Below are 22,108 nucleotides of genomic sequence, written 5' to 3'. Positions count from 1 at the left end.
GGCTACGCATCAGACGGAGAAGCGGTCCTTTCTCCGGGCGGCGATAGCTGCGAGTTCCCAACTGGGTGTGGGTGAGTAACCCAGTATGCCTTTCCAATGTGCATTTATGCAACCGATCAATGCAGCTGAGCTGCTTTAGGTTTGTGCAAGCCATTTGGCTCAGGGCTGGAAGTTGCGGGCCGGATCTCTTACGTTGAGTGGTCCTTGTTTTTGATGCAGGGAACAGCAGGGAAACTTTTTTTTTTGCACCTAATATTGTAGCGGGACAGGGGGTGCGGTTTGCTTTTCCGGATTGTGGGGATGGGATGGAGACCTGGTAGGGATGTGGTTGTTAAAAAAAGCGCGTGGTGGCTGCAAGACCGGGGGAGAAAACCTCTTGCTTGCCTCGTGATTTGCTTATGGGATGGACGGGTCTCCAAGATGGAAGCAGGGACCTTTGCATTCTCTTGCCGACGGGTGTGGCACCGATGGGTGGCCATATGGTTGCTTTCGTTGTTACGTGATTTCCACCCCCCCCCCCCCACCCGCTTCCCCCGCTGATGAAATTAGCAAGGTGACAAATAGCTTAGCTGTGTTATGGGATGGTGTACGGTTTTAAGCCCTCGATCGTCTTCCTAGATTTCCTCCGGCGATTTGGCAGTCTCCAAGGATGGCGTAGCATAAATCCCGGCAAGTGTGACTTTGAGCCTATTGCTTTAAATAAAAAATAATAACAGTGGCAATTTTTGCACGTTCTTGCTCAAGCCAGTTGGTTAGGAGAAATGAACGTTTGCGAGGCAGCACGTTTTCCGGTGGGCTGTTGTATCGTAGAAGAGGCAGAGTTGTGTCTATTGTCGTGGCCGGTAGTTTCTGGGAAACGTTATTCGCACCGAGAGACTTCGATATTGCAAACCTACTGAAAACCGTAACCTCGAGGCATTCTGGGTTTTGTAGTGCGGGGAAGTCTCGCCTGGTTGCGCGTTCTTTGCTTTCTCATTGGTCGAGGGCGGGCAGCATCTACCGGTCGTAGGTGGGAGCGGGACGCAAACGTGCAGCGGGGAGCCCGTTATTTGCATAGCGGTCTCTGATTGGTCTCTTATCCGGCCGGCGCCACCTAGGGAAACGAAAACAAAAAGGCCGGGCCTAGACTGCGTCTCGCTTTTTATAGGCGCCTGCTTGTTAGGCATGGCAGTTGAGGGGGCATTTGGAGCATGGAGGGGAGTCACATTATGCACTCCCGTTCAGACAATTTCTAGACTGTGCTGGCAGTTTAGTTTTTGTCAGTTTCCCAGTTTAAAAGGTCACTTTGTATAGCTACTGAGAATCCCAAGTGTCCAGTGAGGCTTTAGTGTTTGTGGCTTGGGTTGTCACCAGTTTTTGCTTTTTTGTTTGTGGCCTGACAGGCTCCCTCGCGTTTTAACAGCTTCATGGCAGGCAGAAATTCAGGGACAGAGCATCTCTCTCTGTTGGAAGGTGTCATCTGCTGAGCCTCCCTGCAGCCGAAAGTGCAGGAACCAGGAGGGGAGGGCAGTGGTTAAGTAGTAGAACATCTGTTTGGTATTCAGTGCCTGGAATCTCTTGACTGCAAGGTATAGGTGATGGAGGAAAGTGCCATCAGGTCATAGCTGACTTATGGTGATCCCTGGTGAGGATTTCAAGACAAAAGACTAACAGAGGTGGGTTGTGATTGCTTGCCTCTGTATAGCAGTCCTGGTCTTCTTTGGTGGTTTCCCATCCAGTTACTAACCAAGGCCTACCCTGCTCAGCTTCTGAGATCTGATGAGATTGGGCTTATATAGGTAGTAGGTGATTTGAAAGACTTCTATCTAAGATTCTGGGAAGCCACTGCTAGTCACATTGACCTTAATAGATCAGTGGTGTGACAGTAAAAGGCGGCTTTATGGGGAAGGGGTGGCCATTCTTCTTGCACCACAACTTGAAGACTGCAGAGGAAAATGGCATTGATCTGGTTGCCTAGCTGATCAATTTCTGAATAAGAAGGGCAGTCCTAATAAAGTGGGCTTCTCAGGTGAAGTGTACAGAATTTTTATCTGATTCCTCGACCAGAGTATATAAAAGCACCGGAAGTTTATACTTCATCTTCCTAGCCTAGCCCCATATACTTTTTTCCTCTGTTTATTACAGATTTAAAATCAGAGCTGGATTTATGCACAAGTCACATACTTTAGACTCTCAAATTATGATGGCGTCTCTAAATACAACCCCCCCTAAAATACCTTTTTCTTTTGGTAACCTGGAGCATCTTGACATAGCTCAGGGCCTCAGCATGTCTTTATTTGGCCTTATTTGCGAGCCAGACTTCATTATTCCAATATTTTCAAGCAACTGCTAATATAAGGTGATAGTACAAAGTGTTTGCACAATGCAGTAGACATATAACATAACGTAATAGCATTTATATACTGCCCTTCAGGACAACTTAATGCCATGTTCAGAGCTGTTTACAAAGTGTGTTGTAATTATCCTCACAACAATCACCCTGTGGGGTGGGTGGGGCTGAGAGAGCTGTGACTGACCCAAGGTCACCCAGCTGGCTTCAAGCAGAGGAGTGGGGAATCAAACCCGGTTCTCCAGATTAGAGTCCTGCTGCTCTTAACCACTACACCAAACTGGTCCCATGCTTGCCACATAAAGCATGAGTACAAATTTTGAGGAAGCATGCTTGTGTGACAGCTTGAAAACTTTGAAGACCACCAATTCCTGCATGAGGCTGTTGTGTGCTGCTACCCTAACTCACAAGCATCCTCACAAGTATGGAGTAGAGGCATGAAGTGTGGTGGTATGCAGTGTACCAGTGAACGTTTTTCAGATTTCCTAACACTTTTGGAACTGTGCTGTGGCTGTTATCCAGAGATACAGTCGTAGTCAAGACAATATTTAGTTTTGAAAGAATAGATGCCAGGGATGAGAACTGCCTCTTAATTCTCTGTGTGTGAATGAGAGTAAAGACAAGCTGCAGTTGTTCGTTGGTAAGTGAGGAGTCCTTTTGTTTATGTTCAGACATAGTTCATTTCAGCATGTCTTTTGAAGGGAAGAGGCATGTCCCTAGATGGGATGCTAAATGGTCATGGTGAAAAGCATAATGGTAAGAGTACAAGCTTGTGTTATGCTTGCCCTGCTTCTGATTAGTTCCTGAGGCTAGTCCCTACCCAGGTTAGTTTCCATGGAGGAGAAAGAGTACTGGAGGCTGGTGGCGTTTTTGCAGTAACAACTCCATTTTTATTTTTAACTTTGCTTTATTTATAGTCTGCGTTTCTCCCTGAGACCCAAGTTGGATTACAAAGTACAAGTCACTATAAACAACAGCTAGAACATTCAGCGAACAAATACAACAAGGTATTGGGTTGCAAACGTTCGAAAACAAGCATAAATCCAAACACAGAGATGAAACAATACTGAAACACAGCATAAATAATTAAACATGACCTCTTTAACAACATGGAAACTACCCAGTAGGAGCATATCGACATCAGCAAACAGTACCCAGTAGAATAGTCTATGGTCCCTGTCCCTTTACCAAGGCATCTCTTGGAGCTATTTCTTACAGCTCAGCCCTATTGAGTAAAAAAGGAAATAATTCAGTTTTTTATAGTTTGTAAAAAGCGAGGTGAGGGGAGCTTTTCTGCCCTTCTCAGGCAGGCCATTCCATAAGGTGGGGGCTACCACAGAGAGAACGTATGTACAGGCAGCTGTTGGTTTTGTCCAACTTCAGGGTTGTATCTGTAGAAGGTCCACAAGGTGGAGCCGCAAAAGCTCACTTAAAGAGGATAAGATCCCCAGAGGGGGAGAGATTCTGTACCTCAGAGTGCTTCAGCAAACCTTTTCAATGTCTGTCAGCTCTGCATCTGTTCTTCCAAAACTGCCAGCATCTCCTCAGAAGTGTTCCATCACAAATCCTTCAGCCATCTCATGAAGAAGTTCTTCCTTTTAAAGTCTCCCATTTATCCTTCTGGAAAATAGTGATAGTTGCAGTAAATAGGTTCTGAAAATCCATTCATGTCATGCTCATTTGGGTACCATGTCACATCAACATGTGAATTGGTCTCTGTCCTACATAGCAGACTGAAAGTTAGGTCGAAAAAAACTTAGTCTGCAGATTTTGGCCCAGATAAGGGCTACTGAGATATTTGTGAGGCGATCTAGTATTGGTAAAGGTAAAGGTAGTCCCCTGTGCAAGCACTGAGTCATTACTGACCCATGGGGGGACGTCGCATCGCAACGTTTTCTTAGCAGACTTTTTGTTACATGGTGGTTTGCCACTGCCTTCCCCAGTCATCTACACTTTACCCCCAGGAAACTGGGTACTCATTTTACCGACCTCGGAAGGATGGAAGGCTGAGTCAACCTTGAGCTGGCTACCTGAACCCAGCTTCTGCCAGGATCGAACTCGGGTCGTGAGCTGCAGTACTGCAGCTTACCACCCTGTGCCACAGGGCTCCCTGATCTAGTATTGACTGGTTACATATTTCATGATACATATTTATGGTTTGAAATTCTGATTAAAGTGATACATATTTATGATTTAAAATACTGATTTATTCAATCATCGTGTAAATGATGATTGCATGGTACAGTCTACAGGTCTGTATTAATATGCCAGAATAAATGTCTTATCTGAAAATACAGTTGTGCTTTTAGATACCAATGCATATGATGATAATGTTTGTGGCAATCAGGATGGAATCAATATGATTGGGTAGGGCATGTCCTCTCTCAGTTATAGTGCCGAGTGACAGCATTGATGTAAAAATTCTCATTAACATTAAGGGAGGAAGAAGTGATCATGCTTTGGTTTTTATTGTTTTTTAAGTGAGAATCCCCACCTCTAGAGACAGTTACAACCTCTGTTGCTTGGCAACACACTTCTTGGAGGGGATGTTTTGCCTCCTACACCCGCATTAAGGGTAGCAGCAGGAATACAAGTGAGGTAGGGAGAGGCTTTAAGATACGTTTTGGTAGCGGAGTTACTAAGTGCATGAGCCAGGAACTGTGTTCCTTTTGTAACCGTGTTTCTTGAACTGCTTTTCCTTGTTGTAAATAGTCTTGCCGCTCAAAGGCAAAATGTAAATTTTTACAGTTAATTACTTTAAGCACATCTCTTGGTTTTTAAAGAAAACATTTGTTTCTTGGGGCTTTTCTATAGCATGCTTTTAAATTATAGAGCCTGTGTTCTCCTGTACTGATGAAAGCGCCTGTATTACAATTATTCTCTTAAAAAAGAATGTGAAATGTTGAAAGAGTAATAAAAACGGCTTTCTCTACTTTCAGTTTCCCTTTCTAGAGAGTGAAACTTAACCCTATGTCATAGGATTAATTTTTTGCCCATTTTTTTGTTGTTGTCTTTCTGTTCAGCAGACTAGCAAAAGCTTCACCCTGGGGCGGCGGAAGCAGAAGAAGGGCATTAAATGCCTGAAATGTGGCATCAACAACTCTCAAAATGTGTCTCACAATTTTTGCAGCAGCTGTGGAGAGAGATTGGCTCCTTCTGCCAATACACAAGGTAGGAAAATATGCAGAGGTATCCTAATATATAAGATCACTTCCTGGAATATAGCTGCATCCAGACATCATGGGAAAATGTCAGCAGTAGACTGAGTTAGTCGAGGACCACTGATGTGTCTTAAGTCAGCACTCCCTCATAACCAGGAGGTTTTCAAGTTGATACAGTTGGTGTTTTAACTGTTTGTCTTGCTATGTCTTACGTTTCTATAATGTCTGTGTTGGAAGAAGACAATGTCCATCTGCTCGGTACATTGGACAAACCAGCCAACCTCTGTGCAAAAGAATAAATGGACACAAATCTGACATTAAAAATGGCAACATCCCGAAACCAGTGGGAGAACACTTCAGTCTACCAGGACATTCCATCAAGGACTTAAAGGTCACTGTAGTTCAACAGAAACCTTTCAAAAACAGAATCCAACAGGAAGTTGCTGAATTGGAATTCATACGTAAATTTGACTCAGTTAGGCTTGGATTGAATAGAGACTATGAATGATTATCTCATTGTCAGAAGTAACTGATTCCATTATCAGAAGCCATCTGATTCCATTATCAGAAGCTACTGATTGCATCTACTCCCCCCTCCCCTCTCCACCTATATATCTGACCAGTTTCTTCTTACCCTCCATGCATCTGAAGAAGAGAACTGTGATTCTCGAAATCTTGTGCTACAGTAAAGTTGGTTAGTCTTAAAGGTGCCACTGGACTCTTTTCGATTGTGTTGGAAGGAGGCATAATAAAAAATGATAGGCCTTCCTTACTTTGACTGTCTAGTAATAGTTTGTTGATCTCTTTTAGCTCAGTCTCTCCATTCCAATTTTTCATGTTACATAGTAAAGGAAAGTAGTGCTCACGAGAGCTCCTTCCTCCTGCAATCCTCATTAAATATATGCATCCTGCACGTGCTTCCATTCAGCAGTTTCTTCACCACGCAGCCGCTCTAACGCTCTGTTCTGTGCCCTCCCCCATTCTTAGTATAATTTGTTCCCCCAACCACTTCCAGTCCAAAGTGAGTAAGCTCGCAGCAGTTGAAAATCTACGGCTAATAACAAGTGCAAATTCTTTGTGTCTTCTCTGCTCCCATTTTGAGACACCATGTTTTAAGATTTTCAATTAGAAGAAGATGCTGCTCTGCATGTATCTCTTGTGGTCTAGAGTGGAGAGGAAATTTGCCCAGTAGATTTATGGCATGGCAAAACAAACAAGAATACTGTTACTTTTGCACAAGCTGCTAGAAGCCCTGTTACGTGGTCATGTATATTTCTTTTTGCAATTTGTGGGAAGAGGATAACATGCTAGACCACTATGCCTCACTTTGAGATAGCATCTGAGTTATTTATGCTGTAGGCACCAGGGTGTTTACAGGATGATTCCGATCCTAAATCGTAGTTGCATATTATATTTTACTTAGTTAAAACATTCACATCCCACATACTCCGTGCTCATGAGGAGGCTTCCATGTCAACCGATATATAAACAGTTAAATTATTATATCATGCTGAATAATTTTTGTGCAGTCTATGAAGTCAGCATATGCATGTTAATTCCTGCATCAAAGTGGTAGATGTGTACTGGGTTCTGGCTCATCAGTTAGGTTTTGAAAAGCGGCTGATTCAAGTGTATGAATTGGCAACTTGCAGTCACTGTTGAGATCCACCATGCTTTTCTATTTTAGTGGCTTCCCTGACCTTACAAATTGACAAAGGTTTCTGTTTCAGGCGCAGAGAATAGAGATGCAAGAAGGACTTCAGTGGAGGAGGTGGAAGCTGGGGGGGAAATGAAGGTAGAGAGCATCCCTCCCTTGAAACATGATGGTGATGAGCATTGCCCCAGTGAACTGGTGCAGAAGGAACCTGAAGATTCTCAATCTCTACCAGAAAGCTCTTTGACTCAGGGTTTTGTTTTGCCAAAGAAAGTGAGTATATTTCAGGTACAGAGTGCTCACTGTGGTTCAGGTGACTTTTCTCATTAACTAAGAGCGCAGTAATGACTGATGTCCTTCTTCTGGGGACAGGCATTGTGGAACTAGTTGCTGAGTTGTTCTAGCTGTATTTGTTGACAATGTTTATGGTAACTTGTTTTTTGCTTTCTGCTGTGGTGGTGTCTGAAAGCAAGGCTATTTTTCAGCAGGCAATAGTGAACAATGTAGACTGGGATGAGTTGGATGATAATCCTCCTTCCAGAAAGAGGAGAAGGGCGAAACCAGGCCTATATGAGGGCTGCACACCACACTCAAGCCCGCAGCAGGTAGTTTTTCCTGAATGTGGTATATCCTAAGCAAGTGCACCACTGCGAATCAATAGTTGCCACTGAATTGTCTGCTTGAATCTGTTTGGAAGAAGGTGTTAAATGTCTAATCCAACTGCTTTGAGTTTATTAATATATTCGACAGTATATTAATATATTACTTATATATATATAAAGCCTTCGACAATATATTAATATATTAAATAAACTGCCAAGCTATGTGGAAATGCAATGCTAACATAGTTGCTACAGTTTTACAGATTTCACTCAGGACTTAAATGAATCTGCCTACAGAAAAAATAAGAATTTTGGGCTACGGGCAGTTCACAGAATGTTAAGAACTTCCTGTGAAAATGGCTGCTTTCCTGAATTTGTAGCTTTGCTGTATTGCACTAAGCATGCGAGTGTTCTGAACGTGCCCTAGAAGCAAACCCCCAGTGAGAAAGGAGTTAACAGTTAAGATGAACAGAAAGTCTTTGTTGCTCATTACAAACCACTATATTGCAGAAATGGAGATGTAGGCAGTACAGTAAAGAAAACCATTTGGTAGGTAGAGTTCTGGGCGCCATTGCTTTCTGTTTCTGGGTGAGGAGAATGGTGGACTGAAGGAGAACTGCGGGATCTAGTACCCGAAAAAGGAGTAGGGTAATATGGCCCACTCCTAGGGGTGTGCAAGCCAAAAATTTTCGGCTAAAGCCGAAAGCAGAAAGCCGAAAGAGGATTCTCTTTCATATAAGGCTTTCGGCTTTCGGCTTTTTCAATGGGAAAATGCCTCCAGCTTCTTCCCAGACGTCTGGGGGAGGCATTTTCCCACCGAATCAGCCCAAAATTGGTGGGGACCTTCCTCTAACCCCTCTCTACAAACCCCCCAAGTTTCAGACCGATTGGACTTTGGGGGGCCATGTTATGGCCCCCCAAAGCAGGTCCCCCTATCCTCCCATAAGAAAGCGAAGGAGCAGCATATTGTTAGCATGCTGCTGCTCATCTTCTTTATTATTTTCTATGGGGAAAAATGAAGAAGCAGGCTTCCTTTGCCAGGGGTGGCATTTTGCATGCAAAATGCCCCCTTACCCTCAGGGGCCCTTCTCCCACCCTTCCTCCCACCCCCCCATCAGAGAATCACAAAAACACAATTCTTGGCAAAACTTTATTTCTTGAACAGCTTTAGGTTACACAGTAGGAGGGCACAACAGGGCATGATAGCAATGTACTACAAAAAATAATACAACCCACTTCACCGTTTTTGACAGCAATTGTGTTTGTGTGATTCTCTGATGTGAAGTGAGTTGTGTTATTTTTGTGTAGTACACTGCTTTCCTGCTCTGTTGTGCCTTCCTACTGTGTAACCTAAAGCAGTTACAGAAATAAAGTGCTTTTGACAGCAATTTTTTGGGGTGATTCTTTAATGTGAAGTGAGTTGTGTTATTTTTGTGTAAGATACTGCTTCCATGCCCTTTGGTGTTCCCCCCCTGCTGTGTAACCTAAAGCTGTTCAAGAAATAAAGTGTTTTTACAGGAATTGTGCTTTTGTGATTCTCTGATGTTAAGTGAGTTGTGTTATTTTTGTGTAAGATAGTGCTGCCATGCCCTTTGGTGTTCCCCCCTGCTGTGTAACCTAAAGCTGTTCAAGAAATAAAGTGTTTTTGACAGGAATCGTGCTTTGTGATTCTCTGATGTTAAGTGAGTTGTGTTATTTTTCTGTGTGGGGGACTGCTGGTGTAATGTGTCATTATGCTTTGCCTACTTGTACTTTGGAAGGGAGAAAATAATTTTTTAAAAACTTTATTTTGTGTTGTTCTTGTTTTATTCTTTGTTGTGCAGTTGGTTCCCATCATAGGGAACAATGGGGCTGGCTGACCAGCCATCTCTGTAGGTGGTGGGGGAATTTGAGGGAGGGTGTCTGTGGTTCAGGTGCTCTTTCACAGGGACCAGCTGGCACTCAGAAGTGTGCCCACCATTGTGGCACCCCTGGGCTGTGCAGAATTGCCCAGGGAAAGAGAGTTTAGAAGTTCCCAGCATAGGGAACAAAGGGAGAGGGCTGGCCTTTGGCAGCCTGTTCCTGGGGTTATGGGTGTTGGGCAGGTGGGGGTGGATTTGGGTCTGTGAGGGGCTAATGTGGGGATTTGGGTCTGTGTGTGGCAGCTGGGGGGGAATTGGGTTTGTGTGGGGCTGTAGGGGGTGGACTTTGGGGGGCTGAGAGCACCTACTTGGGGAGGCCATGAAATGCCCCCCCAAGTGGGAGCAGTCTGAGCCTTGGTGGGGGGTGGGAGGAAGGGTGGGAGAAGGGCCCCAGAGGGCTGGGGGGCATTTTGCATGCAAAATGCCACCCCTGGCAAGACAAGCCTCCCCCAGCTGTCAGTGGTAGAGATGAGAGCACCTACTTGGGGAGGCCATGAAATGCCCCCCCAAGTGGGAGCAGTCTGAGCCTTGGTGGGGGGTGGGAGAAGGGCCCCAGAGGGTTGGGGGGCATTTTGCATGGAAAATGCCACCCCTGGCAAGACAAGCCTCCCCCAGCTGTCAGTGGTAGAGATGAGAGCACCTACTTGGGGAGGCCATGAAATGGCCCCCCCAAGTGGGAGCAGGCTGAGCCTTGGTGGGGGGTGGGAGGAGGGGTGGGAGAAGGGCCCCTGAGGGTGAGGGGGCATTTTGCATGCAAAATGCCACCCCTGGCAAAGGAAGCCTGCTTCTTCATTTTTCCCCATAGGAAATAATGAAGAAGATGAGCAGCAGCATGCTAACAATATGCTGCTCCTTCGCTTTCTTATGGGAGGATAGGGGGACCTGCTTTGGGGGCCCCCCAAAGTCCAATCGGTCTGAAACTTGGGGGGTTTGTAGAGAGGGGTTAGAGGAAGGTCCCCACCAATTTTGGGTTGATTCGGTGGGAAAATGCCTCCCCCAGACGTCCGGGAAGACGCCGGAGGCATTTTCCCATTGAAAAAGCCTAAAGCCGAAACGTTTCGGCTTTTTTTCTTTCGGCTAGCCGAAACGTTTCGGCTTAGCCCGAAATGCACATCCCTACCCACTCCTCACTGAGTCCCTCTGAACCCTTGCCAGTCATGTTTCCAGTCCCATTTGAGAACCCTGTAGGAGTGTAAGAAGGAGGCTTCCTTAGAATATAGGAAGTTGAGTGTGTGGAGAATCCAAGCCTGGTTCATGGGTCAAGGGGAGCCTGCCCCAGGGACCTCCCATCCAATGAAACAGTCGCCGCTACGAGGTTCCCTTCTAAGTCCTGTCACTGGGGTGGGAATTGCACACCTAACCGAACTATACTTGAGAGAGAGAATCCCAGCAGAATCCCAGCCAAGTTAGCATGGGACCAATGCCACACAGATGTAAAATATGATTGATTTATTAATAAGTGAATAGAATGATGAAACTAGAAAGTGCATAAAATGATAGAGAAAAAAAGAAAGCTAAACAACCAACATCTGACATACTTGCCGGCCCAGGTGAGCCTGATCTTGTCAGATCTCAGAAGCTAAGCAGGGTCGGCCTTGGTTAGTAATTGGATGGGAGTCCTCCAACAAAGACCAGGGTTGCAGAGGCAGGCTATGGCGAACCACCTCTGTTAGTTTCTTGCCATGAAAACCCCACCAGGTGTCACCGTAAGTCAGTTATGATTTGAGGGCACTCTCCACTCCAATATCAAATCCAGCATCAATGGTTTCAGGCATCAAAGAAAGATAGTAAATCTATATAACCATCACAAGGAGTTATGTCTAGACTCTGGGCTCCCAAGATTAAGGTGGGAAAGGCATGGCCATGTCACACCCAACTCAGAGCAATGGCATAGCTAACTGAACCAACCTTTATTCCCAAACTCCAGGGAACAGGGTAACGGGCATTGACCAGTCAGAGAATGATGGTAATGATTCTCTGTACCTGAACCAAGTCCTCACACAAGCACCCCAAGAACCAAGGTGGCTCACGATAAGCTAACAGGATGAAGTGTAACATGATCCTAATGATCCCGATGCCTTGAGTCCCTTCTTCAGCAGTTTCAAGGAAGCATTGCACCTGGGACTGATAACACTGACAAGGCTTGAAATGGCACATAGGATGAAATCACCCTTTCCTCACAGACCGGCAGTTTTTCCCAAGAGCCTTTGCAAACTCCGGTCAAGCAGGCAAAGCTCTTGACATAAGTTAGGCCCAGAGTAGGCCTGTTCACCACAGCGTGTTGCTGTTTCTGTTTGGGCACTTCGTAGATTTGTTTAGATCTGAGTGAATAAAGGCGATAATTATTTAGATAACTCTCCAAACAAGATTCAAGACTGCTGGCCAATGTTGTATTGTTGATTCTGCTCTCTTCAGCACCTGGCTTTAAAATGCTCAGCAGAAATAATCAGTGGTTCTGTTCTAGTCTTTCCGCTGCATTTTCTCCATGGTTTCTTCATGGTTTGCCTTCCCATTCTTTCTGTGCTGTCGTCGCATCTAGCAGCTGTTTTTTGCTTGCTATCTTGTATTGAATACAAAATATGTGTGCATTCCATCAGATCCAAACTGTATTCTTTCTCTGAGAATACATGCAGGTTTGTTCCACAGCCTTCCTTATTTCCCTGCTGATAGGGACTAGTGAATGCATGTATCCGCTGGGCCTTTGATTAGGGGCCAGCTTTGTGTCCCCCCTTTCTGGCCACCATACCCTCCTCCTGCAGCCACCCCGGATTTACACCACGACAGTGCTCGGGGCTTGTAGTGATTTTATAGTAGCCTGATTTGATCAGTGGTGCCTGAATCTTTTTATCTGGATTAAGTAGGTTTATTGCTTTTATTGTATTTATTGAAATATTGTTGGAAGCCGCTCTGAGCCTGCTTGTGGGAAGGGCGAGGTATAAGTCAAATAAATAAATAAAATATCCTTTGGACCTGATACAGAATATTTGATACACATTTATTTTGAACTTGCAAATTAGAAAAATTTGCTTAAGAAGCCTTCAAATTTACATAAATCTAAATAAATTCTCTCAAAATGTTCATAGAATGGGTCAAAATGGTCTTCTATTCATGCCCGTGAAAATCATTTATCAGATTTTTTTGTAATACAGTAAGTTCAGTTGTAGGAATTGCAGGGCAAAGAGCTAGTCCAAGAGACAGGTGACTTTATTGAATGCAGAGTTAAGTTTTCTTCAGATGGCACTGTGGGTTTTCTAACTATGATAAGAGTAATCCCCTTTTAAGCCTATTGACTTTATTGGGTTTAGAAGGGTGTAAGATAGTTTAAATTGAATAGCCTGATCTGAAGTATAGCTCATAGTAGGAGATAAGATATACGTGGCTGCTTTCCAACTCCAGTTCCTTAAACTGAAATCAAGGGCATAACTATGAATATACTAGAGAGGGTTAATTTATGTTTGTATCTAATGAGGGCAACGATGGTGATTATGTTTATTTCTTTCACTGGAAAATGTGTAATTCCATTTCTAGAATTGAGTTCCTCTGTTGTTTCTTCCTTCCTCCCCTTCCATCACGAAGAAGAAGAAGAAGAAGAAAAATAAAAAGGATAGGAATACTTCAGGATCTGAGCTTCAGGATGCTTTTTCTTCAGCACCATCCAGTCTTGATTATTCTTTGAACCCTGAAACGGCAAGTGAAAATAATCCAGCACCATCCAGCCTTGATTATTCTTTGAACCCTGAAACGGCAAGTGAAAATAATCCGGCAGAACAAAGTCAAGCTGAACTAAGCCACATGACCAAACCAGACACGGAGTTCTCTGAAGATGATCGGCATCGGAATAAAAGCTGTAGTCCCTTGGACTCAAATCAGAGTCCAGAAAATGACACCGAAAACCATAGTGATACTGTTAATACCAAGCTTCATTCAGAGCAAGTAGAAGAAAAGGGCAGTAAAAATGATGAGACAGCACAACATGCTGATGCTAGAGCTACAGGGGAGAAGATGGAAAACGAGAAGGAAAACTCTAAGATAAATGTTGTAGCTGATAAACAGACAGCACCTAGCGGAGAACGAAACGAAACACATTCTTCTGTGATTGAAAAGCCTCTGGAAAATACAACACCGTCGGCTTTAATTTGCGACACAAATCCACACGATTCCACAGGAGATGCAAAGAACCTAACAGTAGACCAGCACTTGAATGTGAAATCATCTGAAAATACAGGTGCAAATTCCAGTGCAGAAGGTGAAAACCTGAGTAAGGTGCCGTTGCCAGAATCTGAAAGGAAACAAACTCGTAAAACACAAGTTGAAAAAGAGGCCAAGCAACAGAGTGATTCAGATACAAAGGTAAGATATCCAAGGCCTAACTGGTAGTCTAATTCTGTAAGAATGTTGGAAAACAGCAGGAGTGTTGGGGAGCAATGGATATATTTGGTAGCCATGCCAGATCTGCAATAGATCAAGTTATTGGGTTCCCTAATGTTGAACTAGAAACATGAACTCTGATATGGCCCCATTGCTTATGCATTTTGGCTCTAATGAAACCAAAACCTTCTTGGCCAACTTATCCATCTTTTGGCTTTGCAAAGGCAGGCACACACAGACTGACACAGATGTGTTGCAAGTAAGGTTTTTAACTTTGCCGTGTTTATGTGCCTGTCTTACGACTTTTAAGCATGTCATAAACATATGTTACAGAAAAGAAAGCTGGAAGAAAAAGTGACTAAGGAGGAGAACACCCGTGAAAAAGTAGGAACTCAAATGAAAGGAACAGAGAAGGGAAAAGCTGCTGTATCATCAGGTCAGGAGAAGCAACAATCAAACCAGAACAATATGAAGCAGCAGAGGAACAGGTAATGCATCTACATTTGTAGAAGTGGTGTTGAATGTAGTAAGCATCAGCCAATAGCAGTTGTTCTATGGAGATGGGTTTCTTTTCTTTCCAGAGCTGGAAAGACCCTGCTAAAACAGACTTTACCTAGAGCCAGTTTGATATAGTGGTTAAGAGCGACAGGACTCTAATCTAGAGAGCCGGGTTTGATTCCCCGCTCCTCTGCTTGAAGCTTGCTGGGTGACCTTGGGTCAGTCACAGCTCTCTTAGAGCTCTCTCAGCCCCACCCACCTCACAGGGTGATTGTCGTGAGGATATTAATAACACACCTCGTAAATCGCTCAGAGTGGGTATTAGGTTGTTCTGAAGGGCGGTATATAAACAGAATGTTATACTTAGTCGAGTAGGCAGCAGGTGGGGGCGTAATTTGGGAATTTATTGTACATCACATGTTTTAAACTTAGATTTGTAAGGCATTTTGTGACATTCCTAGACATTTCAATTGTCACAAAGAATGCTTTTTATACAAGGTATGGATGTATGTGCGTCTGAAGCCTGAAATGGATAAAGTTCAAAACTCTGTTGTTAGGTCAGTCAAGATTTTGTTTTGTATTTGAGTCTGAAAGGAAGCATCACATTCCACCAAAGGAGTAAGTGGGTAATATCCAGTCCTTAAAACTTCCTCCTCTGTCTTCCTGAGTTACATAAACCAGTTGCTAAATTTAGTGAGAACAAAGCATCAGTTGCATACTCACTGTGATGTATTTCAGTTTTTTTAAAACATCATTTATACCCTGCCATTCTCACCACTGGGGACCCAGAGTGGCTTACATGATTCTTCTCTCCTCCATTCTTTCTTTGCAACAAACCCTGTGAGGTGGTATAAAGATTTAAGTGTGTGTGTGTGTGTGTCTTTGTCTTTAAATGCTTCGTGTGATACAGATGAAGAGTGGGGGTGAAAGAGAGGAGTGAGTGAGATGATTGGTTGATGACTGAGAGTGTGGGCAGAGTGAACTACAGTTTTTAGTTACTGAGGGCCAAACTACTAGTGACAAAAGGCACAGATTCGACACTTGTCAGCTTCCCTCAAGTTCTGATGGGAAATGTAGGCAGCTTGGCGGAATGTTGGACAAGTGACAGTTGAAAAGTCCATTGGACAGCAGTTGGAGAGCCAAGCTGCAAGACCACTTGTAGCTTGGCCCTGAGTGGAGAGAAAAGATTCAGTCTGGGGAAAGCAGGCAAGCTGTGTGCAGCCTGAGCACGTTAAAGCATTTCTGAGAGAAATATAACCTGTGTGGAAATCTGAATTCTGTGTGTCTGTGAGAGAACCTTAAATCTATATGAAGCAGGCAAACTATGTGTGCAGCCTGAGAAAGTTTATGAAGATCTGAGTGACTATGAGGAAACCTTAAGAACAGATAACACTCTTTAAAACCATCAAGCTTAAGTACTGTAGTGAAACTGATACGCTTTTGGTAAAAAATAAGAGTTTATTTTGGTTTCCCCCCCCCATCCCAGAGTATATGTTATTCCTAGATCCCATTCCTTGCCTCAGGGCCACATAGTCCCACAGAGAAGCCTGACACTTGGGCACGTTATTAAAGGGAAATTTAAATTATTTTGGAATATAATTCCTGGTAGCAGTAGTCTATCCAGAGGGGACAAGAAGAAAAGGCTTAAAGACAAAAAGTGAGAAAAAGAAAAGGAGTCATAATAGGTGGGTTAGGCTGAAACTGGTCCAAGGTCACCCATTGAGCTTCCATGGCAGAGTGGGGAATCAAACCTGGATTGCCCAGATACTAGTCTGTCACTCTAGCCACTACACGACACTGGCTCTCAATGTAATGTTTTTACCTCATAAAGCAGAACAAGCTATTCTGCCAAAGCATCAGCGCTATCTAGGTAATGAACTATTGCATACTTTGTCCAGCAGTGCCTTCTCCTACCCTGTATGCGATGCTGTCTTGATACATGAGATAGGCGTGATATCTGCCAAAACTATCACTTGGTATATCAGAAGGTACCTGTTCCCAATCTGGCCAGGTACAAAATACAGACTATGAGATACTATAAATGTGGCCACCAAAATGAGGTCTTAACTAGAGAAATCCCCACCTTTCTCCCAGTCTTTCTCTATAACTTAGATGTCCAAACTGTGCTATCATTGTTTCAGTTAATAAATAGAATATTCACCTGTAATCGGCTGTGTTAATAACCTACATCCAGTCTCAAAGTGTCCAGTGCCTGAGATTTTTATTTTCATTTTGCTGTTCATTCCCAGTAGTCATGTATCTATAACACCTTAACAGTGTGACTGCATTCCATGACTATGGCTAATTCCATGTGGGTAATTTCCCCTGGGTTTGATGCTGTTGGGAAATACGTTTTTTCCTCTACTTCCCCATAGCGTCATGCTACATTCATGTACCTCTTGGGATTTTCTAGGATTTCCTCCAATCTTTCCCAAATCAGCTGTTCCTGCAATGACTGTTTCTTACTTCTGCCACCAGGGAACTTAAAAAATAATATCTCAGCAATTGGATTGAATATTACATCAACAAAATCTGTGTTTCAGGTTCTTTGAATTTCACTTAAAAGACTCTAGCCGTATTAATTGCAGAGATGGGAAGGAAAAAATGCATCTTTGCAATGAAAAGTGCTGGAGCCTTTTTAAAAAATGAAAGCTGGGAAATGAGAGTACCTGATATATGTATCAGTATAATGACATAATGGTATTCATCTGCTGATTAATAGTGCATGGAGTCGGGGTGGCTTCTGCCAGATGACTGATGCAGAGAAATCAGCCCCATGAAAACCCTGCTATTGTTACGCTCTACTGGTAGCTGCAGCAGCAATGAATGGGGAAAGTCCATAAGACTACATATCTTATAAACATATCTTATAAACTGTATAAAGTTGGCTGTACTTTTGCATCTGCTTAGGAATCTGATTCTGATTGGTTCATAGATCTATTCCTTTTTGTAAGAAAAAAAATCAATTTATTTTACTGATAACTGAATTTCTACTGGAACTTCTCTTGCAGCTTCTGAAAGTTTGTTTTCCATATCCTGATTCTGTATACTTTCTCTGCATTTGTTTTTTTCCCCCCTCTCCCTCCAAAATGTAGAATTTTACTATTAAATTTTAGGAAATTTTATATCCTACTGAATATATATCCATGTGCTCACCCAGACTATTATATGTATCTGCCAAAATAAATCAAGCTAATTTTTCTTATTTACTGTTGCAGCCAATGGAACTTGGAAGATTGCGTTACTGTATACTTCCATGCCATAGTGTCTAAGGACTTTAAGCTGGACATTAAGAATCATAAAGTGTTTGTTAGGGCAGAAGGCATTTCTGGATATAGAAACTGGAAGGAGAATGTCTGTGAGCTGACTTGCTCAAAGTAAGTACCATTCTATATGTTTTGCATATTGAGGATTCAGTGGCAAGAAAGCAATTTTTAAAAGGTTTTTTTGGCAAGGTGTATGGTCTGTTAATATCTTTTTCAGTGACTGTCTATACTAGTGTTCTGTCTTCTGTTTCAACTACGGTGTTCCTTAAGTTGGGCTAGATTTTTTATATTTATTTACTAGCTCAGGCAAAGCCTGTATGTGCCTATCAAAATTTTGTTATAGTTGATTCAGGGGAAATAACCAGAATAGGCTATGCAAGCAGCATGCTTAATTGCCAAGATCACTAGGGAGGGATCATGTTTAACCTCCATTCCTGAAAGTTTGTGGGGTATACCTTCTAGGTGTCTCTGAATGCTCTTCTTTTTGATTTATTTTATTGAAGTAAATAGTTGGCCTTTTATTCCTAGGAGGAGAAGTAAAGCCCAACACTTGATAATCTTGCAGTTGGAACAAAACTCCACCCCCCCCCCCCGTAGTGCTAGATGGTCTGATCATGAGACCAACACAGTGTTTATTGCTAGCATTTATTATTATGCCTAAAAGATTTAGCTAAGCAATTTTATTTTGTGTTTTGACTTTAAAAAAATCTCCAAAAGTTACATAAAATCATAGTTTAAAATCCTAGTAAATTATATACAATAAATTACAGAATCATAGCCACAGTTTAAAGCATTAGGTGCAGTACAATGGCTGTATTTTTTTAAAAAAAGCAAATTCTATATATCTAACCTAGCCCTATCAGCGGATACTTAAATCTGAAAAACAGGGCCATGCTGAGAGAAGGGAGATCTTCCTGCAGACTTGGGGGAATCCCCCACGAGGTTTGCTGAAAAATCTAAAAACAGCTAAATGAAGGGGTGGTTAATCCCACCAGTGCCAAAAGCAATATTTGAGACAGAAATGCCATGTGTACGGGTGGAGGAGCCACCACTCACCATGCTGTCAGAGGAGGGGCTGCCGCACTATAGGACTTGCCCCTGACTCCCACCACTGTAACAGCTGCAGCCATGTGAAGGGGGGGGGAGTGATATTGTAGCTGGTGGGCAGGATCCCAAGTAGGGGACGAGGGGGAGAAAGTGAGTGATAGGGGTGGAGGAGAATAGGAAGCAAAGTCATGGGGTGGTATGGCTGCTGCTGCAAGTCCCTTGTGGGTCCCTGCTTATTCATACCTTATACCATGAGGGAAGAATGCAAGAACAAATAGAAAGGGGGAAGAAGGAAACAAGACTTGATAGATATCAGAAGCTTCAAACGCATTTTAAAAAGTTGAAAGATAACAGTCTTTGCAATAATAAACTTTCAAATGTTAATGATACATAAAAGTTGGAAATGAAAACTTTTTGAGGGAGGGAATAGAAACTGCTAGGGGAGGGAATAGAAACTGCAACAACAACAACAACAACAACAAAAGATTTGGAATTTCCTAAGTGGGGGGGAAAAGAGTTGGAAATAAGCAATTTCCAAAGTGGCAAGCCACTTCAGAAATCGCTTATTGACCCGCTTCAGTATGCTCCATTAAAGATTCAGAGCAAACCGACAAACTTCCTGCCCTGCTGCTTTTTTATTCAATGGGAGGGGGTTCCTCCCATGAGGAGGAGGAGGAGGAGATTCCATCAGATGAAATAAGCGGCAGGGCAGTAAGTTTAAACCTAAAATTTACCCCACACCACTTGCCTCCTCCTCTGCCTGTCAGCTGAAGCAAGCAGCAAGGGGTTTGAATTGAAAGATCATTGCAAATGGTCTTTTCAGTGCTTCCATTTCTGGCTAGGAGGCAAACCCCTGTTCGTGCCTTGCCTTGCTTTCTTCAGAAGAGCTTCCACAACTGTATATTTGTGGGTGAGAGAGAGATGACGTAACATAGAACAGTAGGTAAGAGAAGGAGTAAGGAATAAGATGCTGAAACATTTCAGAACATCTTTGAGCATGGCAGCTGGCCCACCCTGGTGCTTTAAACTATGAGGATGACATGTCAGAGCTGGGAAAGCTTGACTGAGTACTACGTGATTGGTGCATAAATCATGCCTGCGCCAGCTCCCCAGGTCGAGGGAACAGCCAGTGTGCCAACTGGCAAAGGAGCATGCCAAAATCCATCCCCACTGATGTCTGGGCTAGGATGGGGGCCTTTCAAACTGCCATCACTGCCTCAAAAGTAGCTTCATCGGAGATGCTGTTGGAGCAAATGGGCGAACTCAGGTGGATCAGAGAAACTCTGAAGCTTTGGAGCACACAATTATTTGTGGCATCAAGAGTTCTTATCTAGTAAGTATCCAGCAAAGGAGATTCAGGGAGGTGCAAAGTTCCCAGGGATCCAGCTCCCCTTCCCTCTGAAGATCTTTGTCCCTCTCTCTGAAGATCTTCAATGAAGTGTCCCTAGTGGATCACTGAGGAAGAGGCAAGGTTGGGCACTTGGAGGCAAAGAACCTTTACTTCCTCCTACCTTCCACAATGAAGAAATTACAGGTTTCCTTTGTAGATGCCCCAGTGACTCCTCTTCTCTTAGATGCAGTGCTGTTCCAGGATAACACTGTCACGGCTACAGGCCCTCAGTGCCTCGACCCAGCTTAGGGGAAGAGCCAGCAAAGGTCTATCAGCCGGGCTAAACAAAATTAGCAAATTGGCAAGGGAAGGAAAGTCCCTCAAATGCCCTTAATTCTGCCACCAGTCCCTCAGGGTTCCCAAAAGCTTTAGGAGGAGAGGGACACCCTCCAAGCCTATTAGGGAGCTAAAAGGAGCAAAGTCTACCTAGCAAGGTTGTGCTTGCAGGTAGAGAGCACAGCAAAATGTTATCAGGTAGGTGGTTCACGAGAACTAGCAAAAATGGGTTCGGCAAAGTACCTTGAGTTTTGAGACCCCAAAGTCACACACCCAAACACAAAATATAATATAATTATTTATTAAGGTGCAAGGTCACATACAATGGTACAAGACAGACTGTGAGGAATAAAACAAAAATACCTATAGCTTTATTTGCTCTACCTTATACATACCAATATCATAGTAGAAGTAGATTGTCAAAGTTGTCAAGAAGGCAAAAGGCAAAATCTCTGGTCACAGAGGCAAAATCAGTCAGGCTTCATAGCACAGCAAAATGGATGGGTTCAGGAACGTCCATCCCCAGACAGAGCCAGTTTGAGAAACTGACCGAGTTACAATAGTGGTTACTGCAACCCAGACAGAATCTGAGGTCCATTATTGGTAATGGGTTTTTTATGCCATTCTTGCCACCCGAGAAGGGAGGGCCGGTCCACCAATCGGTTAGCAAGAGTATGATCTCATAGTCAAAAGTGACTGTGTGCAAAAAAGGAGTTAGGTGTATGGCTGCAGTCCAAGACACCCCCTCCCATCTTGCAGGTGCAATTAGTTTCATGAAGCAAGAATGTTAATTGGTTTACTGTCTGGCCATGGAGGTTCTCTCGCTCTGAGTGTCTTATCTAATCTGCAAGGTCAGAGTGTTCGAGAAGCAAGAGGCATCTCCGTTCTCAAGAGAAACGGCTAGAAGCAAAAAAGGGGGAGTTTGTGGGCTAGAAAATGTCTTAGAATAACAAGGCCTCTTGACCAAAGTTTTAGGCAGCCATTCTACCTCAGAAGGGCTAAATACAAAAGAAAGTTAAGCATTTTTCTCTACAAACACAATGTATTCAAGGACTGTGCAGATAGGAAGAATGAGCTGCTGCTTTAAAAGGCTCACAAAACCTCAACACTAGCTAGCAGAACCAACTGCTTCACTAGAACAGCTGTCCTTTTGGGTGAATGAACACCTGAAGAATCTGAACCCAGACGGATTATGAGAGGCTCAGCTGATGTCAACTTTTGGATGCTGTGCACTTCTCTGGTGGTTAACAACATGGATGTGTGTGGCTGAAACACTGGCATGTGGATCACCTGTCTAAAAGCAGCCTCACTTCCATGCCCTTCCGAAGAGAGAAATTGTTTGGGGATGCAGCCCTGGATGAAATTTTAGTTGAGACAAAGGAGAAAAAGTAGGCTGTGCCTTCATCTTCCAAAAGAGAGGAAACTGACCTACCTGAGCTCCTACAGACAGCATGACAGAAACTCTCTCTTTGGGAAGTCCCTTCATTTCACCTGTTGCAACCAGCACTTTCAGTGCTGTCTTCCCCGCAGGTCTTCATTAATCTCAGGACAAAACAAGCTTGTGTGTATCCCTATTTAGATGATCTCCTTATCAGGCCACCCTGCAAGGCCAGAGG

At 43.5% G+C, this 22,108-nt stretch overlaps 1 protein-coding gene across 1 annotated transcript in view; it reads left to right on the top strand.

Annotated features, from left to right (window-relative positions):
* The window catches only part of RNF213 (ring finger protein 213), a 135,061-nt gene continuing 112,953 nt past the window's right edge, over positions 1-22,108 (top strand). Inside the window, exons 1-6 of the mRNA XM_054975559.1 lie at positions 1-71; positions 5,353-5,500; positions 7,221-7,417; positions 13,224-13,997; positions 14,349-14,503; positions 17,732-17,890. Coding sequence (XP_054831534.1) covers positions 7,280-7,417; positions 13,224-13,997; positions 14,349-14,503; positions 17,732-17,890 — 1,226 coding nt within the window. The 5' untranslated portion in view covers positions 1-71; positions 5,353-5,500; positions 7,221-7,279. The remainder of the gene's footprint in view (positions 72-5,352; positions 5,501-7,220; positions 7,418-13,223; positions 13,998-14,348; positions 14,504-17,731; positions 17,891-22,108) is intronic.

This window comes from Eublepharis macularius, chromosome 4, assembly GCF_028583425.1.
Source record: "Eublepharis macularius isolate TG4126 chromosome 4, MPM_Emac_v1.0, whole genome shotgun sequence".
NCBI lineage: Eukaryota > Metazoa > Chordata > Lepidosauria > Squamata > Eublepharidae > Eublepharis > Eublepharis macularius.
The sequence above is the reverse complement of the archived record's forward strand: the minus strand, read 5'-3'. Positions and strand labels throughout refer to the sequence as shown.